The sequence below is a fragment of the Aspergillus stella-maris genome (assembly GCF_047715825.1).
Source record: "Aspergillus stella-maris strain CBS 113639 unplaced genomic scaffold BDV14scaffold_60, whole genome shotgun sequence".
NCBI lineage: Eukaryota > Fungi > Ascomycota > Eurotiomycetes > Eurotiales > Aspergillaceae > Aspergillus > Aspergillus stella-maris.
Genome location: NW_027396854.1, coordinates 69,612 through 94,477, shown reverse-complemented (window position 1 = coordinate 94,477; position 24,866 = coordinate 69,612). Strand labels below are relative to the sequence as shown.

The following is a 24,866-nucleotide window of genomic DNA, read 5'->3' as shown; positions in this document are numbered from 1 at the left end:
AAGGAGACCTGGACAACCAGATACAATGCATTTCAAAGAGTTCACTCCCCGATTGAATTTCTTAAAGGACTCTGCTAGCTCTTTGAGCTCTACCAGCCCGTCCACTGCCGCATACCTCATATCCGCGCATAATGCCATTTTCCATGAAGACCACAAACCGCTCAACGAACGACTTCATGATTCATCCTGCGGTGCTTGTGGTAGCTCCCGGAAGACTGAATGGGCCAAAGTAGCATCTATCAAGAAGAGCACTCGGAGGCACGTTACTTCTTCCCTTGCCAAAGGTCTAACCACTGAGGGCGCTACTGTCTATAAGTGCCTGCGGTGCCGTCGACGAACAGTGACCCAGTCTCGCATCCCTTCAAAATCTGCACCTATTCCCGTCAAAGCTACTGCCTCTCAGCTGTCTGCATCAGCCCCAGACCAAGTTTCTACTACTACTACTACTAAAGCTACAGAAAACGCTAGTAGTAAGAAAAGGGCCAAGGCGCGGAAACAGGGTGGTTTGCAGGCTCTTCTTGCTAACAAGAAATCACAAGGCAGCCAGTCTCAGTCTAAATCTCTCGATCTGTTCGATTTCCTGCAGTAATAAGGACTCTTTGACTGTGCTCATTGTCCGATTTTTGATGCCCAGTACCGGAACATCGGGACTTGGCATTCCGAGACTTTCTGGGATTAGCGCGGGGCTTTCCTCCGCAGTCGAGCTACCAGCCCAGCCTAGTGTAGGCGTCAAGGTCACTGTTGCTCCAGCTTTCTTTCTTTGAAGCTCTCAGACTCTCCCACCAATTTTCTAGCTTCAATATTTCACCTCAAAGCTGCCTCAACTTGCCGTCTCCCAAATCGAGTTACTCGCTACCATGTCTTCTGACGCAATGTCAGACTATTCCCACGACGATGAACACGACCCTCAAGCAGATGAGCTCCGCGAGACCGCCTTGGTGACGTTGGAGGCTCTGATCAGTTCATGCAGCCCTCAAATGCAATCTTACCTACCAAACACCATCAGCTCGGCCTTACGATACCTGAAATACGACCCCAATGTTGCCGATAACGAAGATGATGAGGAAATGAGTGGTACACAGGACGATGGCTCCGAGGATGATGCTACGGAGGAACCTGATATGGATGACGATGAGTTCGACGACTTCGAAGAAGAAGGAGGCTACAGTGATATAGATGATATGAGCTGGAAGGTCCGTCGATGCGCTGCGAAGCTTCTTTACGCTGTGATCTCGACCTATGGGCGCGGCCGTTCCTTGGACGAGGGATCGTTATACCAACAGATTGCACCTGCTATCATCAGTCGCTTCGGTAAAGAAAGAGAGGAAAGTGTCAAGCTCGAGCTGGTCTCTACCATGAACGCCCTCGTTCGCAAGACTGGAGAAGGGTCGATGATCATAACATCCAACGGCTTCCTGGAGTCTGTCGGTAGCGGTTCCAAGATCTCGAGAAAGCGGAGACGTCAAGACAGTGATGCTAGCATGATTGACTTTGAACCCACCATTGGTACTTCCTCCGCAGCTGGTACTCCTCTGGCCGCCCCGGCTTCGCCGAAGTCGGGTGCCCAAGCAGAGTTGGCAAACGCTCTGCCTGTTATTGTTCGAAGTCTAGTCAAAATGTGGAAACAGGCTTCAATTCCTCTGAAACAAGCCATCATAGTTCTTCTGAAGAGCTTGGCCCTCGTGCGTTATGGAGGACTCGCAGATCATCTTCAGCAGATTGAGGACCCTATCGCAGACGTGCTCAAGTCCTCAGTGTCCGGCGGTTCCTCTGCGTCGGTCGGGTCATCTGCGAGTGCTGGCACCCTACAAATCGAGACACTCGGACTTATCTCGGCGATCTCTGAGACGCATACTTCTGACGCTCTTCTTCCATTCCTCATAGCGCTTATTCCCGGTGTAATTAGCGCCGTCAATGATCGTAACTATAAAGTAAGCAGCGAGGCACTTGCAGCAGTTGAGCAAATTGTGAAAGCGCTTTCTCCACCTCGGGTGACTGCTGCGTCACCAGACCTTGTTTCTCAGTTGGAGAAGCTCTACGACGTTAGCCACAGTCGCATCGCTGATACGAGCTCTGACCTCGAGGTTCGGCAGCGAGCAATCCACGTCCTGGGTGTCCTGCTTGCGAGGACTTCTGGAGAGCATGGCGCGGCATTCCTTTCATCGCAATACCGATCCAAGGGTTCTGCGACTCTGTTGGATCGCCTGAAGAACGAAACCACTCGACTTTCCGCAGTTCGTGCTATTGACGATGTTGCCATCCTTTGCTCACAAAAGGATGACGTTGATTCTGTCTGGGTTCGAGAAGTCACCACTGAGTTGGGGGCACAACTAAGAAAGTCGGATCGTGTTCTTCGGAGCGCCAGCTTAGAAACTCTCCGCAGTCTGTCCATGAACCCCACGACGAGAGCTCATTATGATGGAAACACCATGAGAAGCCTGGAGGGCTTCCTCATTCCTCTTATCAACGTTGATGACTTCCATCTGCTGGCTCCGTCACTCATCATCATCGCAAAGCTTGTCCCTGGCAACGCCCAGCTTCTTGTCAATGATGACTTGGTAGCCGCTGTTTGCTCGATAGTCAAGACATTCCTCGCTGGGACAGTCCTGAAATCATTACTACTCCTGGTGAAAGTCATCGGAGAAGAGGGCAGCGGCTCGATTTTAATGCAAAAGCTGTTGCGTGATGTTGGTGTTGAAGGCGATACTTCCGTTGTCGGGCGCGCTATCGGTACACTCTTGGTTCACGGTGGTTCAAACGTTGGTGTGCGGATGGAAGATTTCTTGTCGGAATTGCAAAAGACCCAAGACGTCCAGCGCCAGTGCCTGGCCCTCGCTATCCTGGGTGAAACTGCACTTCGCCTAGGTGCCGATTGCTCATTGACGCCCGACGTTTTCATTACTCACTTCAACTCGAAGTCCGAGAAGGTCCGCTTGGCTGCCGCCGCAGCACTCGGAAACGCAGCTGCAGGCAACGTGAATGCTTATCTGCCCACCATCCTTGGCGGCCTGGAGAAGCCTGAATCCCAAAGCTACCTTCTTCTGCACTCCGTCAAGGAATTATTGCAGCACCCTGAGCTAATCAGGCAGGACGTCGCGCCCTCTGCCACGAAGCTCTGGCAGGCGTTGCTCGTTGTCTCTAAGGAGGAGGACAACCGCGCTGTCGGCGCCGAGTGTGTTGGGCGGCTGGCCTTGCTCGACCTCCCCGCCTACATCCCTCACTTCCAAGAATACCTCTCCAACGGAGACTCGAGCATCCGTAGTATTGTGATCTCTGCATTCCGCTTCACCCTCTCCGATCCTCGCGATACCTACAACGATGTCCTCCGACCCCTGGTCCTGCCACTCCTAGTCAACATGCTCAGTGACCAGGACCTAGGCAACCACCGCCTCGCCCTCACAACCCTCAACTCAGCAATCCACAACAAGCTCTCCCTAATTCTCCCTCACCTAGGCGAACTCCTCCCCGCCGTCCTCGGTGACACACAGATCAAACCCGAACTCATCAGGGAGGTCCAAATGGGTCCATTCAAGCACAAGGTCGACGATGGACTCGAGTTGCGCAAGGTAAGCATTCCAACCCTAGCATTATATCTCACCGTCTACAATACTAACAACCAACCCAGAGCGCCTACGAAACCCTCTACGCCGCCCTCGACACCTCCTTCACACACTCCCACCTAAACGAACTCTTCTCGCGCATCCTAGCAGGAATAGACGACGAGCAAGACATTCGCACAATCTCAAACCTCATGACCTCCAAACTCATCACACTCGCCCCCGAAGAAACAAGCCGGCACCTCGACCCCCTCTCAGAGCGGTACACCTCAGTCCTCTCATTCAAGCCTAAGGAGAACGCCGTCAAGCAGGAACTTGAAAAGGCGCAGGAGGCGTCGACGGGGATCCTGAAGATCACGAGAGAATTGAGCAAGGCGTTCCCCGGGGCTGAGGCTGTGGGTGATAAGCTTAAGTGGAAGGGGTATATGGAGTGGGTGAGGACGTCGTTCGGAGGTCAGTTTAGTAGTTTGGAGAATGAGTTTTAGGCTTAGCTGAGGTCTGGGATTCTTTCTCTCGGTAACGCGATGCCTATGAAATGCCCAAGTGGCTCTAGTAGATAAGGAATGAAATATCATGATCCACGTTACGGAATTACATATGTCACTGATTAATTTTAATAGCTCTCGTGCATGGAAGAACTGAAAATGCAATTGCTGGTAGTAAGGTATGTTTTGAAAAACAACTCGCTATGTAGTATGTACCCATGCACCCAATATCCCGGGTGACGCCAGCAACAACCATAAAACAAAAACAAGAACAAGGACTCTCACAGATATCAGTGAACCATAAACTCCGAGGTATGATGAAGCTAATCCGCTAAAAGCAACGCTGTACGAAGAATCCAACCTCCAAATAATTAAAAAGCAAAAACAGGAGAAGCAGTGGCTGCAGTAGAAGAATATTGAATCCAGAAAAACACAGCCAGCTGCCGCAATGAAAATAAGAGGTCACGGCTGGAGAGAAGAAAAAAGCGATCATCAGCCCATGATCGCCTTCTTTTTGAGGACGCCCAGTTGTTCAAGTCTAGCCCAGGCTTGATTCATATCTGAACCGGGTTCCAGCACGGGACGGAACTCCAGTCCGTCTAGATATTTGAGGGCACCTCCGGTGCCTGCATAGAGCATAAGCTCAAAGACTCTACGTTTGAGTCTTGTCCCTTGGTCGAGGTGGGCTAGGTGTTTTTGATCCAAGAGTAGGTCCGCTGGAGGTAGAGTATAAGGGTCGTTGACCTCGGGGTCCATCGCAATATCATCCTCGTCTTCAGTCGGAAGGAGTTGGCCATCACGTTCAAGCTTCTCCATAAGAGCCAAGTCCAAATCAAGCCCAATTCCTCCAGAACGTCTTCGATCGCTGGCAGTCAGTTTGCGTGTATCCGGTTTGCCGCTCCCCGTCACAGGAGGAGGGTAAAATCTGACGGTGAGGGGATTTCCTCGTAGGTCAACTTTATGAAGCGTGCAAGTGTTCGACTTGCTAGTGCGTCCAATGCGACTAAGAACTTGACAGACTCTTCTCAGTCGGGAGATTGAATTGCCAGCAACAGTCAAACGCGAAAGGCAGTGCATGCCGAGCAACTCATTCACACCCAGCAGAGAGTTGAAGTTGAGGTTGAGAACTTTGACGTTTGGGAACTTTGACGCGAAATCGACTGGTAGTGCTTCTAGGCGGCATGTGGCAAGGTCTAGAAGCTGTAGGCTGAGAAGGGGCGTGGTGGGTGAGAGAGTTTGCGACGAGAGCTTGTTCGAGGAAAGGTATACCTTCCTGATATCTTTAACGGCACCGAGATCCAACTCGAAGAAAACGTCGTTGTAGTCATCGGGTATGTATTGGTCCCGTGCAGAAAGTACTTCCAAGTCACGCGTCTGGCCGAAGCCTAGAATCGTGGATAGTCGGTTCTGGTCTACATAGAGAAGGCTGAGTGCCGGGAAGAGTCCCACGTCGAGGTTGCATAGTCGGTTGTCTGACAGCTTCAGGGCTCGCAGGCCAGCCAGCGGAGCAAACACGGTGACGTTTTCTAGCTGGTTGGAGGTAAGATCAAGATATGACAAAGCTGGAAGGTTGTTGATGTTCCTAACAGACACCAGCTCGTTGTGGCTGATGTCTAGCTCACTCAGCCGAGTCCTGTTGGTGGATTCATGTTAGTTTAGCGACACCAACGAGACGAGTGCAAGTAAGTAATACTCACAGTTCCGCTGCTTCAAAATCTACGGATTTCAGACAGTTGTTGCGAAGCTTCAGGGTCAAAAGGCCATTCAGTCCGAAAACACCCTCGATATCCCGTAAATTGTTGTTGTCCGCAATGAGCTCTCTCAGGTGAACAAGTCCATTGACAGCATCCAGGGACTCTAGGCCATTTCCTGAAATATCAAGATACTGCAGGTTGCCAAGATGACCCCATGCAGTGAGATTGGAAAGGCGATTATCTTGGATCCTCAAGTTCCTTACTGTCGACGGAACGCCACTTAGCTGACCGATGTCATTCTCCGATACGTCCAATTCTTCAAGACGAGGACAGAATTCGCTGAGCTTATTGAGAGTGATCAGTCCTTTGCGACGCAAGGTGAGTCGACGAAGGTGTTCCCAGAAAGGCTCATAGGGTTCAGCCTCCGTGATGTGCTTGACCAAGTCCTCTGTTGCCAGAGCAAACGTGCCGTGGACCTGACGTAAAGACGTCGGATGGGTGCGTTGAGCGACGTAACTAACATCGACATGTAACGGTTGATCAATTTGATCGACGGTAAAGTCAGGAAGAGGGCTCAAGTGGAAGCTATAACTCGTGTCCAGTCCATGTCCACGCAAATAAGCGAGCGACTCGTCCATGTTCTCTCCACCCGGTTGAGGTCCAAGATCCTGCAATTCCCTACGGACTAAGCTTTGGTCCTCGCCTGCATCTTCACTGCGTTCATCGATCTTCGAGATAGAACGTCTTCGGAATGCCTGCTCGCGTTCGGAAGACGGTTGTGCTGAGTTCTCCGCAACTGCAGCTTGAGCTTGCGAGTTGATGGCGATTCGCCGAAGCTTAGAAGGGCTGTCATCATCGCTGTACTCAATTTGAGATACAAGGGGGGACGAAAAGCTTATGGTCACAACTCGTGCTTGATGGTGTGGGTCTCTGGGATGATGAGGGGGCTTAGACAATCGACCTTCATGCAGTTTGATTTCGTGTTCAATGTCATGTGAGGATGCTGTGCTCTTAGGCACATCTGTTCCCCACGACGTTTCCCTCGTGCCCGAAGTAGGATGGCTAGCAGCTGTCGAACGGCTCACCCCTGACTGGACAGAGCTGAGATTGGCCGAAGGTGCTCTGGGTCTTTCTTCAGGGACAGAATTGCCCCCTTCAGAGTCAGATTTGGCGCACTCTGGGCTTTGAGAACCATGTCGTCCGCTCTGCGGTTGGTCACGGGCTAGTTCATGGGAGCCAGAGCTTGCGGTTCGCGTCATCTCTTCCACGTCATCGACGCTGAGGTCCGAAATGTCTTTGAAAGGATCATCGTCGCCATCTTTGCTCGCCTGGCTGTTGCGGGATGTTCTTTCATCTTCTTTGACCCACTGATGTTTAAGTCGATCATAAGTAAGACCATTCACCTGTTCAGGTATGAGATGAGATACGATATCAGAAGATAAGACACCCTTGGCGTGGGAGCCTTGGGATGAGCCAGTCTGTACTGATCGAGCACTGAAGGTTTTCGCTGATGTCTCCGTATTCATTCGAAGGAAGTCATAGAGATCATCTTCTTGGGTTGGGGAAGGGCCTGGGAGCTTCCGCTTGCGAAGGTCCGACTGGTGCCTGTCAGTGTCCCCGTCGCCAATGTGTAGGGACATGACAGAGCCACTCACGCCGAATTCCGGCTCATCGTGTTCTTGAAATTTCTTTAGGTGGCTCAAGATGCGCGGGTTAGGTTCTTGAGGCGCCCGCAGCTTGCGCAAATCGACCCCTTCCCTGCTGGGCGGCCGGGAGAACTCCTCGAGTGTTGACTCCTCTTCGTAGCTTTCATTGTCTTCGTCTTCTTCAGTCAAGGATTCTTCCACCCGAGACAGGCTACTCTTGCCGGTGCCTTTGGAGCGGATGAAGTTCATCACCTTGGTCGCTTCGTTAAGAAAGTCTTGAGTAGTAATCGATCCTTTACGGATCTCTTGGTTCCCAGGACGTCCGACAGCATCGGGTACATTGTCTGTCGCTGGCGAACTGGAGAATCCATGTTCCGTGAGCTCGGATTGTTGTATTCGCCTACTTGGGGAGGCTTGCTTTCGTTCGAATGACCCTGTTTGATGGGGGGTTGGCGTCCTAGGGCGATTTGAAGATCCAGATAATCCCTCTTCCTCATTGTCATACCTCAAGCCATGTTGCATCAGGCTTCGCTGAAGCAACGATAGGTCGTCAGCAACGCCACTATCTTCAACATCTTGATCACCCAGCATGGCGCCATGAGACTTTATTATCGTTCTTCGCCTCTTTGGATTGGGATCTTTCGCCGGACTGCTAAGCGCAGTTTTGAGCCTAGGTCTCTCGTCTTCCCTTTCTCTCGTTTCTGCGCCAGGGTCGTCGATAAGGTTTTTGCCAGATGCGAAAGAATTAGACGTTCTGGAGTCGCTGCTCAATTGTCTGAACGAGCGGCCCCGACCAATCTTTCCACCTGCGGATAGTAAATTCCCAGGTGGTGCAACATCAGGTTCCGGCGAGCCAGTGCGGAAATCAGCGTCGTAAGGGCTTGCATCGGAAAAGTCGAAGTTGTCCAGCTGACCTTCTCCAAATCGATTGATGCGAGGCGTCTGGTTGTTCCTAGTCCTTGAATTATCAGTTCTCCTGCCCGGTCGTTCACTCCAGGAGTCGAGTTTAGGATTCAGGAGGTTGCGGTTTTCGCCTTTGCGGCGAGCTTCTTCCGATGGTGAAACTGGCTCGTCGTCCTCATCCGATTCTTCGCCAAGTGTTTCTTCAAACTGGCTCATTCGCCGAAGAAGTTTGTTGTTTGTAAAAGTGTCATGATTCGAAAAGAGTTTCAGTGGACTTCCTGATGACTCCATGCCTCCAAGCTTACTAGGTGAGCCCGTAACGTGGGCAGAAGCAGGGCGCGGTAGTGTTAATGGATCACTCGGTGCGTTATTCTTGTTGTAGAATGGCGGCGAACTTCGAACTCTCGAGCTGGGTCGGAGAAACGGGGTCAGGCGGTGGGATGGGAAGCCTGCAGGGGAGAGCCGGTCTTTATGGAAGGAGCCCTCTGCGTCCGAGTTGGCGTCTCCTTGCAGGCTAGCAAAGGCGCTCCGTCCTCGGTAGTCTAGCGTCCCCATAGAGAGGTCCTGAGGGAGAGAGTTGCTAGTTATATCGAACAAGTCATCCTCGTCAGGTTGGCCTATTAGGACACTGTCACTCGCCCTAGAAGCGGGACGCTCTCCTGGGGCCAAGTGAAGCTTCTCCAGTTTCGTTGTAACCTGTTTCAAAGCAGATTTGATGATTTCGGCGGTACCCTCGCCATCCAATGTGTTTGTCTGTGAGAACGTGATGGGTGTGAAATCTTCGTTACGTAGATCCTCCAAACCACTGGCAGAGCGCATCTGCGCGAGACTTGCTGAGTCACCGTTTTTGGTTGTGTTTGGTGATAGGTGCGCTGAAGGTTTCTTCGGCTGCGGCTCTTGCTTTCGCGGTTTTGTTGTTGTTTGTTTGCCGGGTCGTTCCACGGTACGCGACCGTTGGCCAGTGATCGACTTCTCCGATGCTGTGCGCAAACTCGCCCGACTACCCCTCGACGTTCGTTTCGGAGAACTCCCTTTGTTGTCGACGATAGAATTGGTGCTGAAGTTCCATCCATCATCTGGCTGCTTCATCCTCGGAATCGGTGTACTCCCCGCTAGTGGTGAGCCCGGCGAGGGTGGTTTGAAGACACTTTCCAGCCCGATCGGCGCAAATAGATCGCGTTGTTCGCCCACAGGTATATCGCCATTCACCAATCTTTTCCGCCATTCCGGTGTCCCCTGCTTGTTGGTCTCCTTGGGTCTGATTTGCACCGTGCTCTGATCCACGGGCTGGCTCGACGCGTTCGAGACCGATCGCAAGGGCGACCTGCCATCCATGGAGAGCTGTTTTCTGCGTGGCGGCGGAGTGGGCTTCTGAATCGACTTTGTCGAGCCGGGCATGGGCGATCGCGCTTTCGTGATCTTTGGAGTTCGCGGGGTCTTCGGGGTCGGAGCTTCACGTCTGATGTGGTGACAAGGGCGCGGAACCTTTTTCTTATCGGATGAAGGTGAAGGTTCAATAGAGCGACGCGCGGGGATAGGAATGCGACTAGGAGTGTTCTGTAGGCTTTCGCGGCGGGAGTGGCTGTTGATAGGTGATTGGGGAGCAGGACTGGTGGGAGTCCCAGGCAACGACACCCAGTCGTCGGAAAGACTGTCCAGCCATGGCTGGTTACTCATTGTCTGAGACTTATCAGAGGGAGTTCTGCAGGCGCTGAAACCAGCTCATGCGAACTCTGCATTCACAGCACTCCGAGCACTGCGGAAATTAAGAAATGCAAGGAAAACATAGAGCAGCTGCACCGGGAAAAGATGGGTACAGCGATAAGGTAAATAAGTAGTAATAGCGCAGAACCAATGGCAAAAATTAATGTCAAAGACGAATTGAAGCAAGCATTCTGATAAGATGGAGGGGGATTGAGCGCAGTATTCGCAGTAGTCAATGTTGGACTTGTTGTGATGATGCAGGCGGACCTTAAGCTGGATCGGGTGCTCGGGGCAACCCCAACGCTTCCACGGTTCGCTCGCCGCGCTTGAGCTGTCACTGTCAGCCACCGCTTGTTTTCTTCATCTACTACAAACACTATTGCACGTGCGCCAGTCTTGCTTTTCCATCTGATAACATTGCCAGTAATCATTGAAATCAACTTTTAATCTCAGGATCTCGATTATCCAGGCATCAGATGTGCCTTGGAGGCCCACAGTCACACCCGCGAAGATCCACCACGGTGAAGAGCCCATATATTTTATCGCTCTAAAATAAGAGCGGTCATTACCATATAATGACGGGTCATCTCTCCAAGCAGGATGCATGATGCACCCTTGCACCCCTTGCATCCAACGATGGGCGTGTCTTGGTCTACTCACTGCCCTACCCCTCGCCAGTGTGTCCTCAATTCTGATTGGATTTGACTTATAAAGACAAAGGTAACGTCGGCGAAACAATTATTTGCTAATTCAGTCGAATAGGCTGGAATGAACTACCGATAGACCTCATGGACGGCACTCAGATGCAGCCGCAGACCATTGACCCGCACACTGCCGCATTACGCACGTACGGCGGTAATCAGCACAGAAGAAGCTTGCCTCAAGGTGGCCACCTCCTTCACATCGGCGATCACAGCCTGAAGCCTGGTCTCAGCCTCAATGGCTTCGAAGCTATGCCGAAGGGTATCGCGAACCTCCCTGAACTCTTTAATCTCGAAACCAGCCCCGGCCAGCAGGTCCCGCCACTCACGCTCAGTAGGAGCTACCGAAAGCATCTGCCAGATGGGGCTCGATTGCGTAGGCGCCGTCAAATGACCCGTCGGCGAAGGGGAGAGTCATCGCGTCGGCACGCTGGAAGGTAACCTGCGGGCTATTGCTTGTGTCTTTAGCTTTGGCGGCTGCAAGCGCTCGTGCAAGCTCGATTTGGTGGCTGCTGATGGAACTGCCCGTGACATGGAAGTTCTGGCTGGAGCTGATTTGCACTGCGGGCTTGCCAGTGCTGCATCCGACATCGATGATGCGCTTTCCGGGGCCACTGGTGTCTAGGTTTGAGCCGATTGTGACTGTCATGCGGTCCGCAGCTGTTTCAAAGTCTGCGTCATCCGCATCGCCCTCCCAGAGGCCGAAGTGGATAGCGCCTCCCATTATAGACGTCAAATCGGTGGAGGTTGCATGGTAGAAGGCGCCGATGGCGGGTGCGGGGATCTCTTAACCCGTTGCTTTCATGATGTAGTCGTAGTGTGATGGTACTCAGGGATTCAGTACATGATGGCTGTAGGGCTCTAAAGCCCACAAGAGAGGTGGCGAGTGCTCTTTTGTATCTTGCGAATCAGCAGGACAGATGCGATTATAGCACAAGTTGGTAAACAGGGATTGTTTATTGCTGCCCGCCGTTGTATCACACATTGCATGCACGTAATCTCGAAGCCCTGTTGTCTTTCAGGCCACACGCTGTTTGTTAGCCCAGGCCCGCTAGATGGATCAATATGGGCTTCCTTATGTTGTCACTAAGTCTCTATGGAACCGGAGGCCCATTCTCGTATGTTCACTTTTCCAGACACCACAGAAGGACATTACGATCAATATATGGTAGGTACCAAGTCTAACAGTCCTCTGCTATGTCGTCGATTGCTGCGCTTCACTCATGAAGACAGTCCTACAACTACATAGGTACTCTGCCGCTATAGCCCCTTGCTGAAAGCCCACGGATCCATCACCAGGTCCACAGGATCGGGGTCCGAGACAGCACCTGCTCTTCGATCTGCAGCAAGCAAGGTATTATCGGATAGGCTCATCCTTATTCTACAGCCTCCAACAAAAACTCAAGGCACTTAGGTGCAATAGTAGGGTTTTTAAAATGTAGGCAAGGAGTCGGGAGCTCGTAGGGACCGGTCCCTGTGTAATCACGGCTACGCTATCCAGGATCCCCGATGTAAGGAGCCTGTTGGAGGCTAGATCTAGTTACCTTAGGTATACCAGGTACCTGATGAGCCCCACGTCGTCACACTATGGAACGCGGGCTTCTAAGTCCTTTCCAAGCAACTGGTCACCTAGTTGAAATCGAGGCGTAATCTCGCCGAGATTCGACGCTATCTAGACTAGTTCATTTTCAGAGCGTACGGTACCTGGTTTTAATCTGACAATGGTAAAATCAAAACTTTTTAACTGGGCTTGATATATATATATTGCGGGGAGCGGGTAAAAATACATAGAATATAATGAATTTTGCCACTAGACCAAAAAGGGTCAACCCTTATTAGTAAGGGCTTCTATTCTGGTTGTCAGAATATATGGCCCGTATTGTTGGAGACATGGGAACGTCTGTGTCATACCTAAAGCAATAAAATATCTACACGCCCATAATATGATCTAGTTTTGCCTGGGCAGAATTGAACATCACGACCAATTTAAACTTCGATAAACTACCTAGACAATCGAGATAATGAGGCGGCTCGAGACGATGCGGAAGCTTGTTATCACATGACTCAGGCCAATGACATAAGCAGAACACGTTGCTATGGAGCTCCGGCGCGTAAAGTGGTTTTTCGCGTTAAATGTGAATTGGAGGAGCTTAAACTCTGGAGAAGAAGAAGCGCACCCAGTCACTCCTGGCTAACACACAGAAGGAGCCTAATGCAGAAGACATGAGAAAGCCCGTCAAACCACTTCCTCGCCTTTCCTCCCCTCACACGCAGTGACCTGCATCAGCAGCACTGTAAACACCGACGCCGATTCATGACCCCACCTCCCCCAGATGCCACCACGCCGACCAACCTCTCCTCTCAAGCTCGAACCATGCCCGCCGAACAACTCTAATGGCGACGATTATCCGCTCATGGCCTCGGACGACGAGCTCGACGAGAGCCAACTTGCTGCGCGACACCGGAGGATCGAGAAACTCGGAGAAGCGTACCTGAAGGGCCAACCCCTGTTTATCCTCTCTGCGTCTCTCCACGGTCCGCTGGAAAAGGGCTGGGTGAACCCATGGAAGAAGGATAGGCGGAAAGCTGGCGCAACGAAGAGGGGCAACGAATCTGTAGAACCAAAAGTTATACCGGAAACGAGCTCTCGCAAACGTCGGCAACACCAACTCCAGTCCAACGCATATCGCTCGCAATCGTCGGATACGCCGAGAAAGGTATCGCGCTCCGGTAGTATTCGTGATGATGTGAGCAAGGTGTTCTCCACGCACGGTGGTGCTAGATTAGAACCCACTACGTCATCCAACCAGTCACCCCGGTTCACTCAACACAAATCTGGCGATGCACAGTGGTTGAAGAAGGACAAGGTCTCGACGCGGTTCCAAAACATCGATCCTCCAACATCTCCAACGACAAGTATCTCGTCTCGCCATGTGAGAAGGGCCGGTTCTCAATTTCCTGGTAGACCCGCGACGCCTGGCTACCACTCAGCCAAGTCTTCAGAAAGTGAACAAGCAAAGCAGTCGAGGCAACACGAGTCGAGCCTTAAGCCAGAGATAGCGCTAAATGCCCCAGCTCCTGAAGAGCGCCGTACACCAGGGTCGAAACTGCACAAATACAGTTCACAGTCCGTGAACGGAGGGGGATCGGTGCAGGTGGTGTCATCATCGTCTCAGCTACCCAAATTCGAATATCGGCTAAAGCATGCCAAAGCTCTTGCGAATGCAGAAAACCCGCCAAGCCCTAAGCCTGTAGAGGAAAGCTACTGTGATGCAGGTGTTGCTGATGGTGACGAATCACATCTGAATGAGTCTGACGAGCAACCCATATCTCCCTTGGCACCTACCAACGAATCTCAACAAGCAGAACCTATCTCCCACCAGACCGCAGAAAACTCACTGACCTTGACAAATGCCTCCAATACCATCGAAAATGCTTCATCAACACATCCTGATAACGATCCAGTCCACAACCCCAAGGACGGTTCCACAAGCGAAAATATACTACCATCGGCTCAACATGCCCCAAGGAACCCCGCAGTTTCCGATAATCTCACGTCCCTGTATTCGATCGCAGCTTCAAAGGCAACCTCAAATCGCACAGAGGACCACAATGCTGATCAACAGTTCTCTACACAAGCAGCTCTGATGATGGCTCAGAGATCCTTCCAAAATGACCTTAGAAGCCCAGAATACAGCCCAGCGTCGGTGAGAAAACGGCGAGCATCTCAGGACATCAATCACCAATCTCCAAACGCAGCAAATATCACACCATTCCATAAGATGAATACCCCTGAACGAGAACTAGGCAAAAGTCGACTGGGCAGCACTGGGACTGGAAAGCTGCCAATGATTAGCACACAGTATATACTTGACGCCGCCACGCCTTTCACCTTCAGCACAGAGAAGAAAGCGGAGTTTCGCACAATTTCACCAGAAAAAGATAGATCGAAGACCAAGAAACGAAAAACAACCAGTTTCGCTCAGTCGTCACCGTCTGAAATTCCATCCGAGCACTTCACATCCGACGAAGACGACACAACGAACTTCTTGCAAGAGCAACCCGCAGAAGCCCAGATGTCTCCTTCTACATCTCACCAAAGCGCGTTTCCACTGACGTTGACCGGCACAACGCCACCTACGGCACAGGAAGGGCAAGGAGCGGACAGCTTCAATCTCAGCCAGGCGATTGCGGAAGCCGGTAGTTGGTTGCAGCAGAGCTTTGATATCAATAAGGATATCACTCACTGCCAGTCTGCCCAGATCCCCAACCCTAACCCTGCAGACTCGGCACATTAGCGAGTTTTGGACCCTCTATCACAGTCAATATTCTCTTATGAGCATGTGCGGCGTTTCTAGCGGTCATGTCATTGTCATTTCACGATAGCATAGCGATTTCTCATTCTTCTCGGGTCTCTGCACATGACACAGCTCATGAATGTATTTTACAACTAACAAATAAATCAAGAACTAGTACATAAACGGAATTGATGAGAATTTGACATTGTGCCTGGCTCTTAAAGTTGTCCGATGTATGACGTTGGCCTATAATCCCCAGATTGGTCTAAGCTCTCAAGTCTTGGCGCGGCGGAGCTCCACCTACAGGCACCGCCGATAACACCGCAGCCAGCGAACTGACTTCCTTCCCCAACATCCATGGCGTGAGTCACGTCAAAATGGCTCTGACTTCGGTAAGACAGCATTTTGTCGTTGAGAATAAGCTTGCGACTTACCGATATACCCTGAAACAGTGGAAAGCGTTCAACTTCTTCGACGTATCCCCGGTCAAGATCCCCGAAGACAGCTCGGCCCTCTTCAATGTACGCCCCAGACACCCCGCAAATTCCAGACAGTACAACTGACACTTGCCTTTGTGATAGTCCGAAACGTCCTGTCTGTGCTCAGGCTCAGCGAACCTCTTCCTCGGCACGACCGACGGCTTCGTCCACACCGTTTCGTCATCGTTCAAGGTCGTTCAATCGTTCAAAGCGTCGGACAATGGATCGATCACACACATCAAGCAGCTGGAGGGGACCTCGCTTCTTGTAACGATTGCGGAGGACTTATTGCATGACCCGGTGTTGAAGGTCTGGGCACTGGATAAACCGGAGAAGAAGACGGGGGTCCCGAGCTGTTTGTCGACGACGTCGGTGCAGAATGCGAGGAGGTTGTTTCCTGTATGCTATATTCTATGCCGCTGGGAACTAAGCTGACAACTGTGGTTATTAGGTATCTGCGTTCGCAGCCCTCGGCGACTTGTCGCAGGTAGCAGTCGGGTTCGGCAACGGTTCCGTGGCGATTATCCGCGGTGACCTAATCCATGACCGCGGCGCGCGGCAACGAATCGTCTTCGAGTCCGAGGAGCCTGTCACTGGACTTGAGGTACAAAGCGGGGGGGTCTCGACGCTATACATCTCCACGACAAACCGAATAATGTCCCTTGTGATATCTGGTCGAGGACAGGGACAGCCGGCGCGGGTACTTGAAGATACGGGTTGCGGCCTGGGTTGCATGACGCTGGACGGAGATAGCGGCGATGTGCTTGTTGCTAGGGAAGATGCAATCTATACTTATAGTTCGCATGGACGAGGCCAAAGCTACGCCTTCGAGAGCCCAAAGAGCTCCATCAACATATTCAGAGACTATGTCACTCTGGTCTGTCCACCCAGAGGCGGCACCCTGGGGAGTGGTGGGTTGCAGACGGATGAAATGTTCAGCACTGCCACTTTTACTCTCCTAGACACCGACCTCAAGTTCATCGCCCATTCAGAAGCTTTGGTCTCGTCCGTGAGGCAGATCTTCAAGGAGTGGGGCAACCTCTATCTCCTTACTACGGATGGAAAGGTGTGCATGTTGCAAATTCTCACTGATTCTCTGTTACTGACACTGCTTAGATCTACCGATATCGAGAAAAAAGCCTCCAGCAGAAACTTGAGATTCTCTACCAACGCAACCTGTATATTCTGGCTATCAACCTAGCGCAAAAAATTGGCGTCGACACATACCAACAAAATGCTATCTACCGAAAGTACGGCGACTACCTGTACCAAAAAGGAGACTATGACACAGCCATGCAACAATATTTGAGGGCTATTGATAACACCGAACCATCACAAGTCATTAGAAAGGTGAGTACTCCTGAATCCTGATCGACGATAGGCATACTTACGAGTGTCGACCACCAGTATCTTGATACGCAACGAATACACAATCTTATAGAGTACCTGGAAGAACTACACGATCACGATCGTGCCTCGGTCGATCACACGACTTTACTGCTCAACTGTTATGCTAAGTTGAAAGATACCAAGAAACTGGACGCTTTCATCAAGGCGCCGGGTGAGCTCAAGTTTGACCTCGAAACAGCGATCGCCATGTGTCGACAGGGCGGCTACTATGAACAAGCTGCCTATCTCGCTACTAAGTATGGCGAGAATGACATGGTCGTGGACATATTGATTGAGGATTCCAAGAAGTTTGCTGAAGCCCTGGAGTACATTTGGAGATTGGAACCAGATTTGGTGGGTGCCAGAGTTCGAGTACTGTGAATTTGGCTGACTTCGCTAGGCGTACAAAAACCTGATGAAATACGCCCGAGTGCTGTTGTCAAATTGCGCTTCAACAACGACGGAGCTTTTCATCGCGTACTATAAAGGAGAGTACGCGCCGAGGACACAGCAAGTCGAGCCACTACCAGCGCCCCAAGCGCACAACAACAGTGCTTTACAGAACCTGGCGGCCTTTCTCCCATTACCTCTTTTGAATACTGGTGCAAGCTCGAAGACAGAACCGATTGAACCCCAACCAGTCATAGAGATTAAGGAGCCAAGCGTACCGGAATACCAGATACCCAAACCACGGACAGCATTTTCGGCTTTTGTTGGCCATCCACAACAGTTCATCACGTTCCTCGAGGCGCTGATCAGCAAAGAAACCTTCGAAGAAGAAGACAAGGTGGATCTTTACACAACGCTCTTTGAGATGTACCTCAACGCAGCAGGTCGGCAGAAGGATGATACCGAGAAGCAAAAATGGCAGAACAAGGCTAAGAAGCTGATTGAGGGCAAAGATGTAGGGACATCCGACTCACGATCGCGGTTTGTGTGGCACTAACAAGAATCTAGATCCCAATTTCAACTTCTAGCGTGCTGCTTCTGTCCGATCTGTCCGAGTTCCAAGAGGGTTCTACACTTGTTCGAGAGCAAGCTGGTCTTCGATCAGATATCTTCAGGTCTTTCACTGCTGCCAAGGACACACGAGGTGCCATCAGAGCGCTCAAGAAATATGGCCCTGAAGAGCCTCAACTTTACGTCGATGCGCTGACGTATCTTACGTCAAGCCCTAAAATCCTCGAAGAGGCTGGAGATGAGCTTGATGCTGTCTTGAAGCGTATCTCTGAAGACGGTCTAATGTCGCCACTCCAAGTCATCCAGGCGCTCAGCAACAATGCTGTTGTTACCATGGGACGGGTGAAGAAGTATCTGAGCGATCACATTGAGCGCGAACGCAAGGATATATCTTCTGTGAGTCGTCCAACCTATGCTGTTGACGTGAATCATTCTAATCTGATCCTCTAGAACCGCCGCCTAATATCCAGCTACAGCGCAGAAACAGAGACCAAGATGCAAGAGCTAGAACAACTAGGCTCGAAGCCTGTCGTGTTCCAAGCGCGCCGCTGTACGTCCTGCAACCGACCTCTCGACCTCCCCACAGTCCACTTCCTCTGCAAACACTCTTTCCATAAACGATGTCTTAACACAGTAGGCGAGGACGCTGAATGCCCGGCCTGTGCTCCCGAGCACTCCACTATCAAAGCGATCCGAAGAAGACAAGTCGAATCCGCAGACCAGCATGATCTCTTCAAGGCAGAGCTTTCAAGGTCAAAGGACCGATTTGGTGTGGTAAGCGAGTTTTTTGGACGGGGTGTCATGCGCCCGCAGACTATGATGGAGTAGAATATACCCGCTATGAATTCTTGTGCTTTTTGTGTATATATAGCTCTTCCTGTTGTTCTTGTAACTGATGCCTGGATATTAAGGCGTCAAAGATCTATGGCTAAACAGGACTATCTTATCAACACGTGACCCCGCGTCAATTTCACAGGGCGCTGATTAGAGACGCGTTGAAGCAAAGAACCCCGGATTAAATAAAACCACTCATTGATGGCCTGCGTTCAACCTAATTGACCTCATATAATACCCGGACATTATACCAATATATGCCCAATGTCCTTCGACCGAGTCATTCAGGACTCTGACGACGAGGAAGACCTCGGCGAGCTTTCGCCGGAGCGAACGAACCGCGTCGCTGTGCCCGATAACGAAGTACAGCTGCAGAATGAGCTGGAAAACGTAGAGCCACAGGAATCGGCTGGTGACTCACATATCGGTGTCAACTTCGATGCATTTCTGAATTCACCTGAGGCTCCGCATCGGACATTGTCTGCTTCGCAGCAGCAGAGAGAGGAGAGGTGGATTCCTGCTGAGGGTAGGCCTGGGTCTTCGGGTATGAGGCACCTCACTAGACTACTTTTTCTTGTTATCCAATGCTATTTGACTTTTACGATACTTTTTAGTGTTGTAGTATATGCTAATACTATGCAACCCGCAATAGGAAACACCATGACGGAAATCGGCCTCGCGCAACAGCGGCTCTTCGACGATGACCACCAAGCTCAGCACGCCCATCAACAGATGGCGTCCCACGAACCAGAACAAATGCAGAACCCAGAGTACGATGTGACCACAGCAGATGCTTCGATCGACCCTAACGGCCTCCCAACCGCCCCAGACCAAGATACACTCCTCACAAACCACACTCATCCTCACCTCGAACCCCCCGCCACAAACCCCAGTTTCGAATGGTCCCAAACAGCCTCATATAATATCTTCGACTCCTCATCACACCCCGCCTCAGCCGTAACTCCGCTCAACAGAGCCGACTTTATCCGCGACTCAACAGGCTTAACGGACCCGATCTCGAACTTCGAGTCTAGACGATGGAATTACCTGCAAATGCAGGGCGTTGTGTCGTCACCGCATGACACAGAGCCTTTTTCGTCGATTATCTCCCCGCCGAAGATTCCTAGGATTGATAATGAGGAGATCGCTCAGAATGTACCGCAGGCGTCGTCTGCTAGTGTGGATGAGCTTGCTTTGCCTGTGGTGAGTGAGATGCCGAAGGTTGAGAAGAGGGGGCGGCCGAAGAAGCAGCCTGTGCCTGTTCCTGTGGATGATGAAGACGATGAACTTGCTCACCCGCATTTCGAGGAGCCGCCAGCTGCTAAGGCTGACAAGCGCAAGCCTGGCAGGCCTCCGAAGACTGCAAAGGTGCCAGTGGAGGAGACAGTCAATGTTAAACCAGTTGAGGAGCCTGAAAAAATAGCCCCTCCACAGGATGAGGACCAAGAGACGACAGTCTTCAACGAGCAAGCCCTTTCCGATGGCACAACTGCGAACGACGTCTCTCCTCACAACGACGTCGAAGAACCAACAGAAGACATCCAAGTACCCACCAAGCCCAAAAAGGAGCCGAAGAAAAAGAAGCTCAAACGCAGCAAAACGCACGACTCAGACGCGGAAGACGACGTGATCGTGATAAATGAACAACCAATCTCGGATCCCTCCGAACCCTCGACAGATACAGTCGCGGAACAAGCACCAGCCCCGAAGAAGCGTGGTCGAAAGAAGAAAAAGAGGACGGAGGAGCCGGAGCCCGCACCGCAACCGGAGAATGAACCTGGTGCGCAGCCAGCAGTGTCAACCGAGGAAAACCATGAACCCGGCATCTCCGTCGTCCTACCACCCAAACCCTCTACAACACGCACTCAGACCCCAGACATCGATACCCCAGACCCAATCAATGAGGGCCAACCCCAAGAACCACAAGAACCGCAAAATCCAACCTCACCCTCACCGAATACCGAAGCCCCGGAAACACCGCAAAAGCGCACCGACCCGAAAACGCCCTCGTCCAAGGGACCAGGAAAACACAGCCCTATCTCTTCAACAAGTAAAGTTCCCTACCGCGTTGGGCTAAGCAAAAGGGCACGGATCGCGCCACTATTGAAGATTATCAAGCGGTGATTCCGCCATCTCACGCTATTGTCCTTCTTGTGCTATTCGACTCGGCAATGCCACTCTACTTGTCCTAATTTCTTTTTCATATGTGGTTTCTTCTCTGATTGTGTCATGTTTTCGAATCGGCTATATGCTGGAACCTTTGCTGCGAGGTTATGTATAAGGCTTTCTTTCGCGATGTATATTTACTTCTGGTGCCTCGACTCGCCATCCGCGAGCGGGTTGAACTGTGCAATATCTGCTGTGACGAATAATGATTAATGCGGAATGGGAATAGGCGCTGTGAGGGACTGTGTTTTCACATTGTTTCTACCACTGCACTAATCCTGCACGGCCATCATCACCTGAACCTATTTGATGTTTACTTTTGTTTTATTGAAGTCCAAGACATACGATCGTCGAAAAGAAGATAAGCATGAGTCCCATTCTCCACCTACCCGTTGAGCTCATAGGAACTAGTGACAGTAACGAAAGTCTAAAACATACTCATAATTCCATGACGGGCCAGCAAACAGTGCATTTTTCACAACCACAAAAATACCCGCACCCAATGTGTTCAGTATGGACAGAACTGCAAAAATGCAGGCGAGGAGCCGGTCGACAAATCACAGCCAGGCCAGGGCAAATAAGAATAGTGTGGCCAGCATCCAGTAAGTTTGACAGAGAGCCGAACTTGCTTCTGATTTGAAAAACTTCTTTCCAGGGTTGATGCTATCGCCCAAGGGGTCAGAGCCGACGATGCCAGAGCCAGTTTGCTGACCAACGTCAAAATCGCTCTCACAATAACCGGCATTCGGCTGGCAGCCAGCACCGCAGGAATCAGTCGAGTTGCCGCAGTATCCATTCCCACTGCAGCACAGTCCAAAAGCGGACCCAATGCATGACACCTTCCCGCCACATTTTCCGTCTGGAGAGATATACTCCGCAGGCGGTTGTGGTTTGGGTTTGCCTGGGACTTTGACCTGGGTATCCTGGCGGTACCAGTTGTTGATTGGGTCGCCGAGACATTCCCCAACAGTCACTGCACGGTAACCGTCAGCTGTAAGCTTCTGCAGCATATGCTCCGTCAGATTGTGGACAGTCTGCTCGTGTACATCGTGAGCAATGACAAGCCAGGATTTGGACGAGCTCTTCCCGCGAGCTAGATTCTCGTCGAAGATCTCTTTGGAGCGTGAGATGGTATCTGGACTGTCGTGGCTATAATCTTCAGTGTCGATGTCATAGAGGATGACATGGTAACCGAGATCACCCATATCATGCAAACAACCGGTATCCGTGGTACAGCTCGAATAAGGAGGACGCATATAGGTAGGAAAATAGCCAAGGATATTCCGAAGGGCGACTTCGTTCCATAGAAGCTGGGTCCGGCGTTGGACTTGAGATATCTTATTGAGGTCCTGGTGAGACCAAGTATGACTGGCGACCTGGTGTCCACTAAGAACCATGCGTTGGATGAGGGGAGCCCATGGAACATCGGGGCTATCTATCTGGCCCTTGCCATTGTTATTGCCAGTAACGAAGAAGGTAACCTTGGCACCATATCTATCCAGAAGGTCGAGAAGGTCACGAGTGTACTGATTGGGTCCGTCATCGTAGGTTAGAGCAACGGTTCCGGGGGTAGTGCAAGACCGAATTGCGGTTGGACCGTAAGGAGCCGTGCCAATCTTGGGCCGAGGAATAGCTTCTGTCGACGGTCCTCCTGGAGTGGCGTGTGCATCGCAATGGCCATAGTCGATTTGACAATCCGGAGAGCGACAGTGAGCCGTAGTGTTTCCACAATACCCTGCAGCTGTTAATGCCAGCTCCTGCTAAAATCTGGAGTACGTACCTGCGGTAGAACAGCAATTGCCGTTGGAGCAGCGACCAAACCCTGCACCACATCTCGCGCCCCCAAGAGCACCCCCGATATCACGGTAAAGCAGATTCTGAGGGGTCTCAGAGCCCTGGATCTTAGAGACGGCCTGGACAGTCTCGTAGTCGGAGGGCAGGTTGATAATGTTACGCCCAAGGACAGTGGTGGGCAAAAGGTTGAGACTGGAAGCAACCAAAAGATAACGCACGCGCATCTTGAGAGCTGCTGGCTAATGGATTTTGAGAAAATATATAGAATATGAGATGGATTTGTATTTCGTACCGTGAACTGCACTCGAGGAACAGGAAGAAAGATGAGAAGGTCTGAAAGAGAAGTGCTTGCGTGAGCGCCATTGAGGAGCTGTTGCATGAATTTGAGGAAGGAGCGTCCCGAGAGAACAACACCAGTCCAACAATAGCGAAAGTCTGGTTTTGGCAGGTGCGAGGGATAGACACAGGGAACAGCGGACAACACCGAAGACCCAGACCTTGCCGGTGTCAACTCGAAGAGATCTGGCTCGATGAAAGAAATGCTTCTAAATCGATGGCACATACTGCTTTGTCACTGAAAATTATAAGGGGCGACTTGAGATTAGAATGTATGGTAGACGAAAAGAACATCGGGAAGGTGCCTGAGATGACGGGATGAGGCTTCAAGGTTTCATATTCTATCGTAAAGTTCGTAGCGTGGGTGATGAGGCTTAGGTAGAGATTCGAATTACATTTGGATCCATCCTTGTTGGACCAAAAACAATAGACAAGCAATTTTACGCAACTGAAGATACTGGCTCCATATTGTTCATCTGAATCGGCTACTGCGCACGTCAGTTGCAGTTCGATACAATAGGCCAGGGTGTACTTACTTGCACATTATTCTCGCCAACTGCCGAGAAGATAAATGGTGCTAAAGTTGGGAGATGAGGACCGAACTTGGCTGGTACAGTTCTCGCCAAGCTCCCAACAGCAGCAATCAGGTGTCGTTGATGAACAGTGCTCAACTGTGGGGAATTGAACCTTTCAACGAGCTCGGTAACAAAGGTGCTGAATTGAGCGTCCGAGAAATGGACAACCAAAGCTGAGATTGCAGCCAGTGCTCGCTTCGTAACAACAGTTCCAGCTGTATCATTATCGATGATGGACATGACTGCCTTCTCCAGTGCCGTTAATTCTTGCTCCTTCAGCAGAGTACCGAAACAAGAGGCTACTTGAATCACAACATCAATTGCATCACTGCTGAAGCCTTTTGAGGGATCCTTTTCTAACATTCCCTTGGTGATGGAGCCTCGCCGCCGCGATGAAGATGGGACCGGCCCGATCAGGCGGGGAATGAGAACTTGAGAAATGGCGGAGTATGCGGAGACTGCATCTGAGCTCGGTGGCTGATTAGGCTGAGGTCGTGGGAGCGCTGTGACGATGACTCTGAGAGCTGTGTTCGGGACGGATGTATCAATGGTCTGCGAGGTAGGGAGGTTCGATAGTCTTTCGAGCAGCATTTTGAGGCTATCGAGGGACAGCCGTACGACGAGAGGGCCGAGACTAGGAGAAGAGCAAAAATGTTAGGCAAAGACGAGATCAGTGATAGAAGGAGTGTAACTGACCATTTTAGAGCTTGGTTCTGAACGTCACCATGTTGGTCATCTAGCGCTTTCAGCAGGCCCTCGGCAAGCTTGGTTGAAGCGATTTGATCGTGAGTCAGGTACGCGGAGTTGGGATTGCCGAGAACACCATAGAGATCATTTAGGGACATGTATCTCATGTCAGGGTCGGCATCGTCCAGCTTCGAGAGTAAACCGTTGAGATTTTGCTGAATAGCGTGTCGATCACCCATCTTGAAGACAACCCCTCTAGGTAGGGACAGGTACAGAACGATGAAGGCGGGGAGGGGTCCTTCTGAGTTCGCTTGAGCTTTAAATACGATATCCTGGTGAGCAAGATCAAAGGTCTGGTTCTGAGGATTGAGAAGGGGAAAGACTCAAGGAATAATGAGATCAGGGTGCGTTGTGTTGAGTTGAAAGAAGAGATGAATAGGTTATCACTTGTCTAGCTAGGTACCTGAGCTGCGTTCATTGTTGCCTGAGGCTGTACATAAGCTTCTACTGGACATCATTGAGACCAACTATGCAGAAGAGTGCATAGCGCTCAACACCAAAGTAATGAGCGCAACTTATTGCAAGACTCTGGAGACCGACTTCATATTCCTTTATCCCTTTTATAAGTCATTCCCAGTCAGACTTTATATCATTGCAA

General features: G+C 51.1%; 9 protein-coding genes across 9 annotated transcripts; 5 read left to right on the top strand and 4 right to left on the bottom strand.

Moving 5' to 3' along the window:
* Window positions 1-25: 25 nt before the first annotated feature.
* On the top strand, window positions 26-589 carry BDV14DRAFT_203478 (uncharacterized protein; the record flags this gene model as incomplete). Its single annotated transcript, XM_073774292.1, has 1 exon — window positions 26-589. One exon carries the CDS (start codon window positions 26-28, stop codon window positions 587-589), a length of 564 nt encoding a protein of 187 aa, XP_073624699.1.
* On the top strand, window positions 469-4,288 carry canA (putative cullin binding protein CanA). Its single transcript, XM_073765860.1, has 2 exons — window positions 469-3,566; window positions 3,626-4,288. The coding sequence occupies exons 1-2, from the start codon at window positions 858-860 to the stop codon at window positions 4,040-4,042; spliced, it is 3,126 nt and encodes a 1,041-aa protein (XP_073624698.1). The 5' UTR covers window positions 469-857; the 3' UTR covers window positions 4,043-4,288.
* BDV14DRAFT_179851 (uncharacterized protein) lies at window positions 4,185-9,911 on the bottom strand. The gene is made up of 2 exons (XM_073769823.1): window positions 5,740-9,911; window positions 4,185-5,675 (listed from the first exon to the last, which is right to left on the bottom strand). Exons 1-2 carry the CDS (start codon window positions 9,681-9,683, stop codon window positions 4,535-4,537), a joined length of 5,085 nt encoding a protein of 1,694 aa, XP_073624697.1. The 5' UTR covers window positions 9,684-9,911; the 3' UTR covers window positions 4,185-4,534.
* Window positions 9,912-11,021: 1,110 nt separating this feature from the next.
* On the bottom strand, window positions 11,022-11,414 carry BDV14DRAFT_203475 (class I SAM-dependent methyltransferase; the record flags this gene model as incomplete). The annotated part of the gene is made up of 1 exon (XM_073774291.1): window positions 11,022-11,414. One exon carries the CDS (start codon window positions 11,412-11,414, stop codon window positions 11,022-11,024), a length of 393 nt encoding a protein of 130 aa, XP_073624696.1.
* A 1,410-nt stretch (window positions 11,415-12,824) lies between these two features.
* Window positions 12,825-15,141, top strand: BDV14DRAFT_179850 (uncharacterized protein). Its single transcript, XM_073769822.1, has one exon. The coding sequence runs from the start codon at window positions 13,024-13,026 to the stop codon at window positions 14,986-14,988; it is 1,965 nt and encodes a 654-aa protein (XP_073624695.1). The 5' UTR covers window positions 12,825-13,023; the 3' UTR covers window positions 14,989-15,141.
* Window positions 15,142-15,336: 195 nt separating this feature from the next.
* On the top strand, window positions 15,337-18,842 carry BDV14DRAFT_179848 (tethering complex subunit PEP5). Its single transcript, XM_073769821.1, has 9 exons — window positions 15,337-15,380; window positions 15,441-15,509; window positions 15,570-15,866; window positions 15,919-16,533; window positions 16,584-16,817; window positions 16,875-17,210; window positions 17,257-17,760; window positions 17,814-18,212; window positions 18,267-18,842. Exons 1-9 carry the CDS (start codon window positions 15,366-15,368, stop codon window positions 18,642-18,644), a joined length of 2,847 nt encoding a protein of 948 aa, XP_073624694.1. The 5' UTR covers window positions 15,337-15,365; the 3' UTR covers window positions 18,645-18,842.
* A 72-nt stretch (window positions 18,843-18,914) lies between these two features.
* BDV14DRAFT_203472 (uncharacterized protein) lies at window positions 18,915-20,774 on the top strand (the record flags this gene model as incomplete). The annotated part of the gene is made up of 2 exons (XM_073774290.1): window positions 18,915-19,176; window positions 19,303-20,774. 2 exons carry the CDS (start codon window positions 18,915-18,917, stop codon window positions 20,772-20,774), a joined length of 1,734 nt encoding a protein of 577 aa, XP_073624693.1.
* A 299-nt stretch (window positions 20,775-21,073) lies between these two features.
* On the bottom strand, window positions 21,074-23,138 carry BDV14DRAFT_119567 (chitin deacetylase CDA6). Its single transcript, XM_073765859.1, has 2 exons — window positions 22,597-23,138; window positions 21,074-22,551 (listed from the first exon to the last, which is right to left on the bottom strand). The coding sequence occupies exons 1-2, from the start codon at window positions 22,832-22,834 to the stop codon at window positions 21,374-21,376; spliced, it is 1,416 nt and encodes a 471-aa protein (XP_073624692.1). The 5' UTR covers window positions 22,835-23,138; the 3' UTR covers window positions 21,074-21,373.
* Window positions 23,139-24,654, bottom strand: BDV14DRAFT_119566 (uncharacterized protein). The gene is made up of 2 exons (XM_073765858.1): window positions 24,218-24,654; window positions 23,139-24,155 (listed from the first exon to the last, which is right to left on the bottom strand). Exons 1-2 carry the CDS (start codon window positions 24,445-24,447, stop codon window positions 23,444-23,446), a joined length of 942 nt encoding a protein of 313 aa, XP_073624691.1. The 5' UTR covers window positions 24,448-24,654; the 3' UTR covers window positions 23,139-23,443.
* Window positions 24,655-24,866: the final 212 nt, after the last annotated feature.

Excerpts from the sequence above, each read along its gene's own strand:
- canA (XM_073765860.1), top strand. The coding sequence starts at position 858 with ATGTCTTCTGACGCAATGTCAGACTATTCCCACGACGATGAACACGAC. Across the intron at positions 3,567-3,625 it reads ATGGACTCGAGTTGCGCAAG|AGCGCCTACGAAACCCTCTA; the intron begins GTAAGCATTCCA and ends CAACCAACCCAG.
- BDV14DRAFT_179851 (XM_073769823.1), bottom strand. The coding sequence starts at position 9,683 with ATGCCCGGCTCGACAAAGTCGATTCAGAAGCCCACTCCGCCGCCACGC. Across the intron at positions 5,676-5,739 it reads GATTTTGAAGCAGCGGAACT|GACTCGGCTGAGTGAGCTAG; the intron begins GTGAGTATTACT and ends ATCCACCAACAG.
- BDV14DRAFT_179850 (XM_073769822.1), top strand. The coding sequence starts at position 13,024 with ATGCCACCACGCCGACCAACCTCTCCTCTCAAGCTCGAACCATGCCCG.
- BDV14DRAFT_179848 (XM_073769821.1), top strand. Across the intron at positions 16,534-16,583 it reads TCCTTACTACGGATGGAAAG|ATCTACCGATATCGAGAAAA; the intron begins GTGTGCATGTTG and ends GACACTGCTTAG. Across the intron at positions 16,818-16,874 it reads CATCACAAGTCATTAGAAAG|TATCTTGATACGCAACGAAT; the intron begins GTGAGTACTCCT and ends GTCGACCACCAG.
- BDV14DRAFT_119567 (XM_073765859.1), bottom strand. The coding sequence starts at position 22,834 with ATGCGCGTGCGTTATCTTTTGGTTGCTTCCAGTCTCAACCTTTTGCCC. Across the intron at positions 22,552-22,596 it reads CAATTGCTGTTCTACCGCAG|GGTATTGTGGAAACACTACG; the intron begins GTACGTACTCCA and ends TAACAGCTGCAG.
- BDV14DRAFT_119566 (XM_073765858.1), bottom strand. The coding sequence starts at position 24,447 with ATGGGTGATCGACACGCTATTCAGCAAAATCTCAACGGTTTACTCTCG. Across the intron at positions 24,156-24,217 it reads CAGAACCAAGCTCTAAAATG|TCTCGGCCCTCTCGTCGTAC; the intron begins GTCAGTTACACT and ends CTCTTCTCCTAG.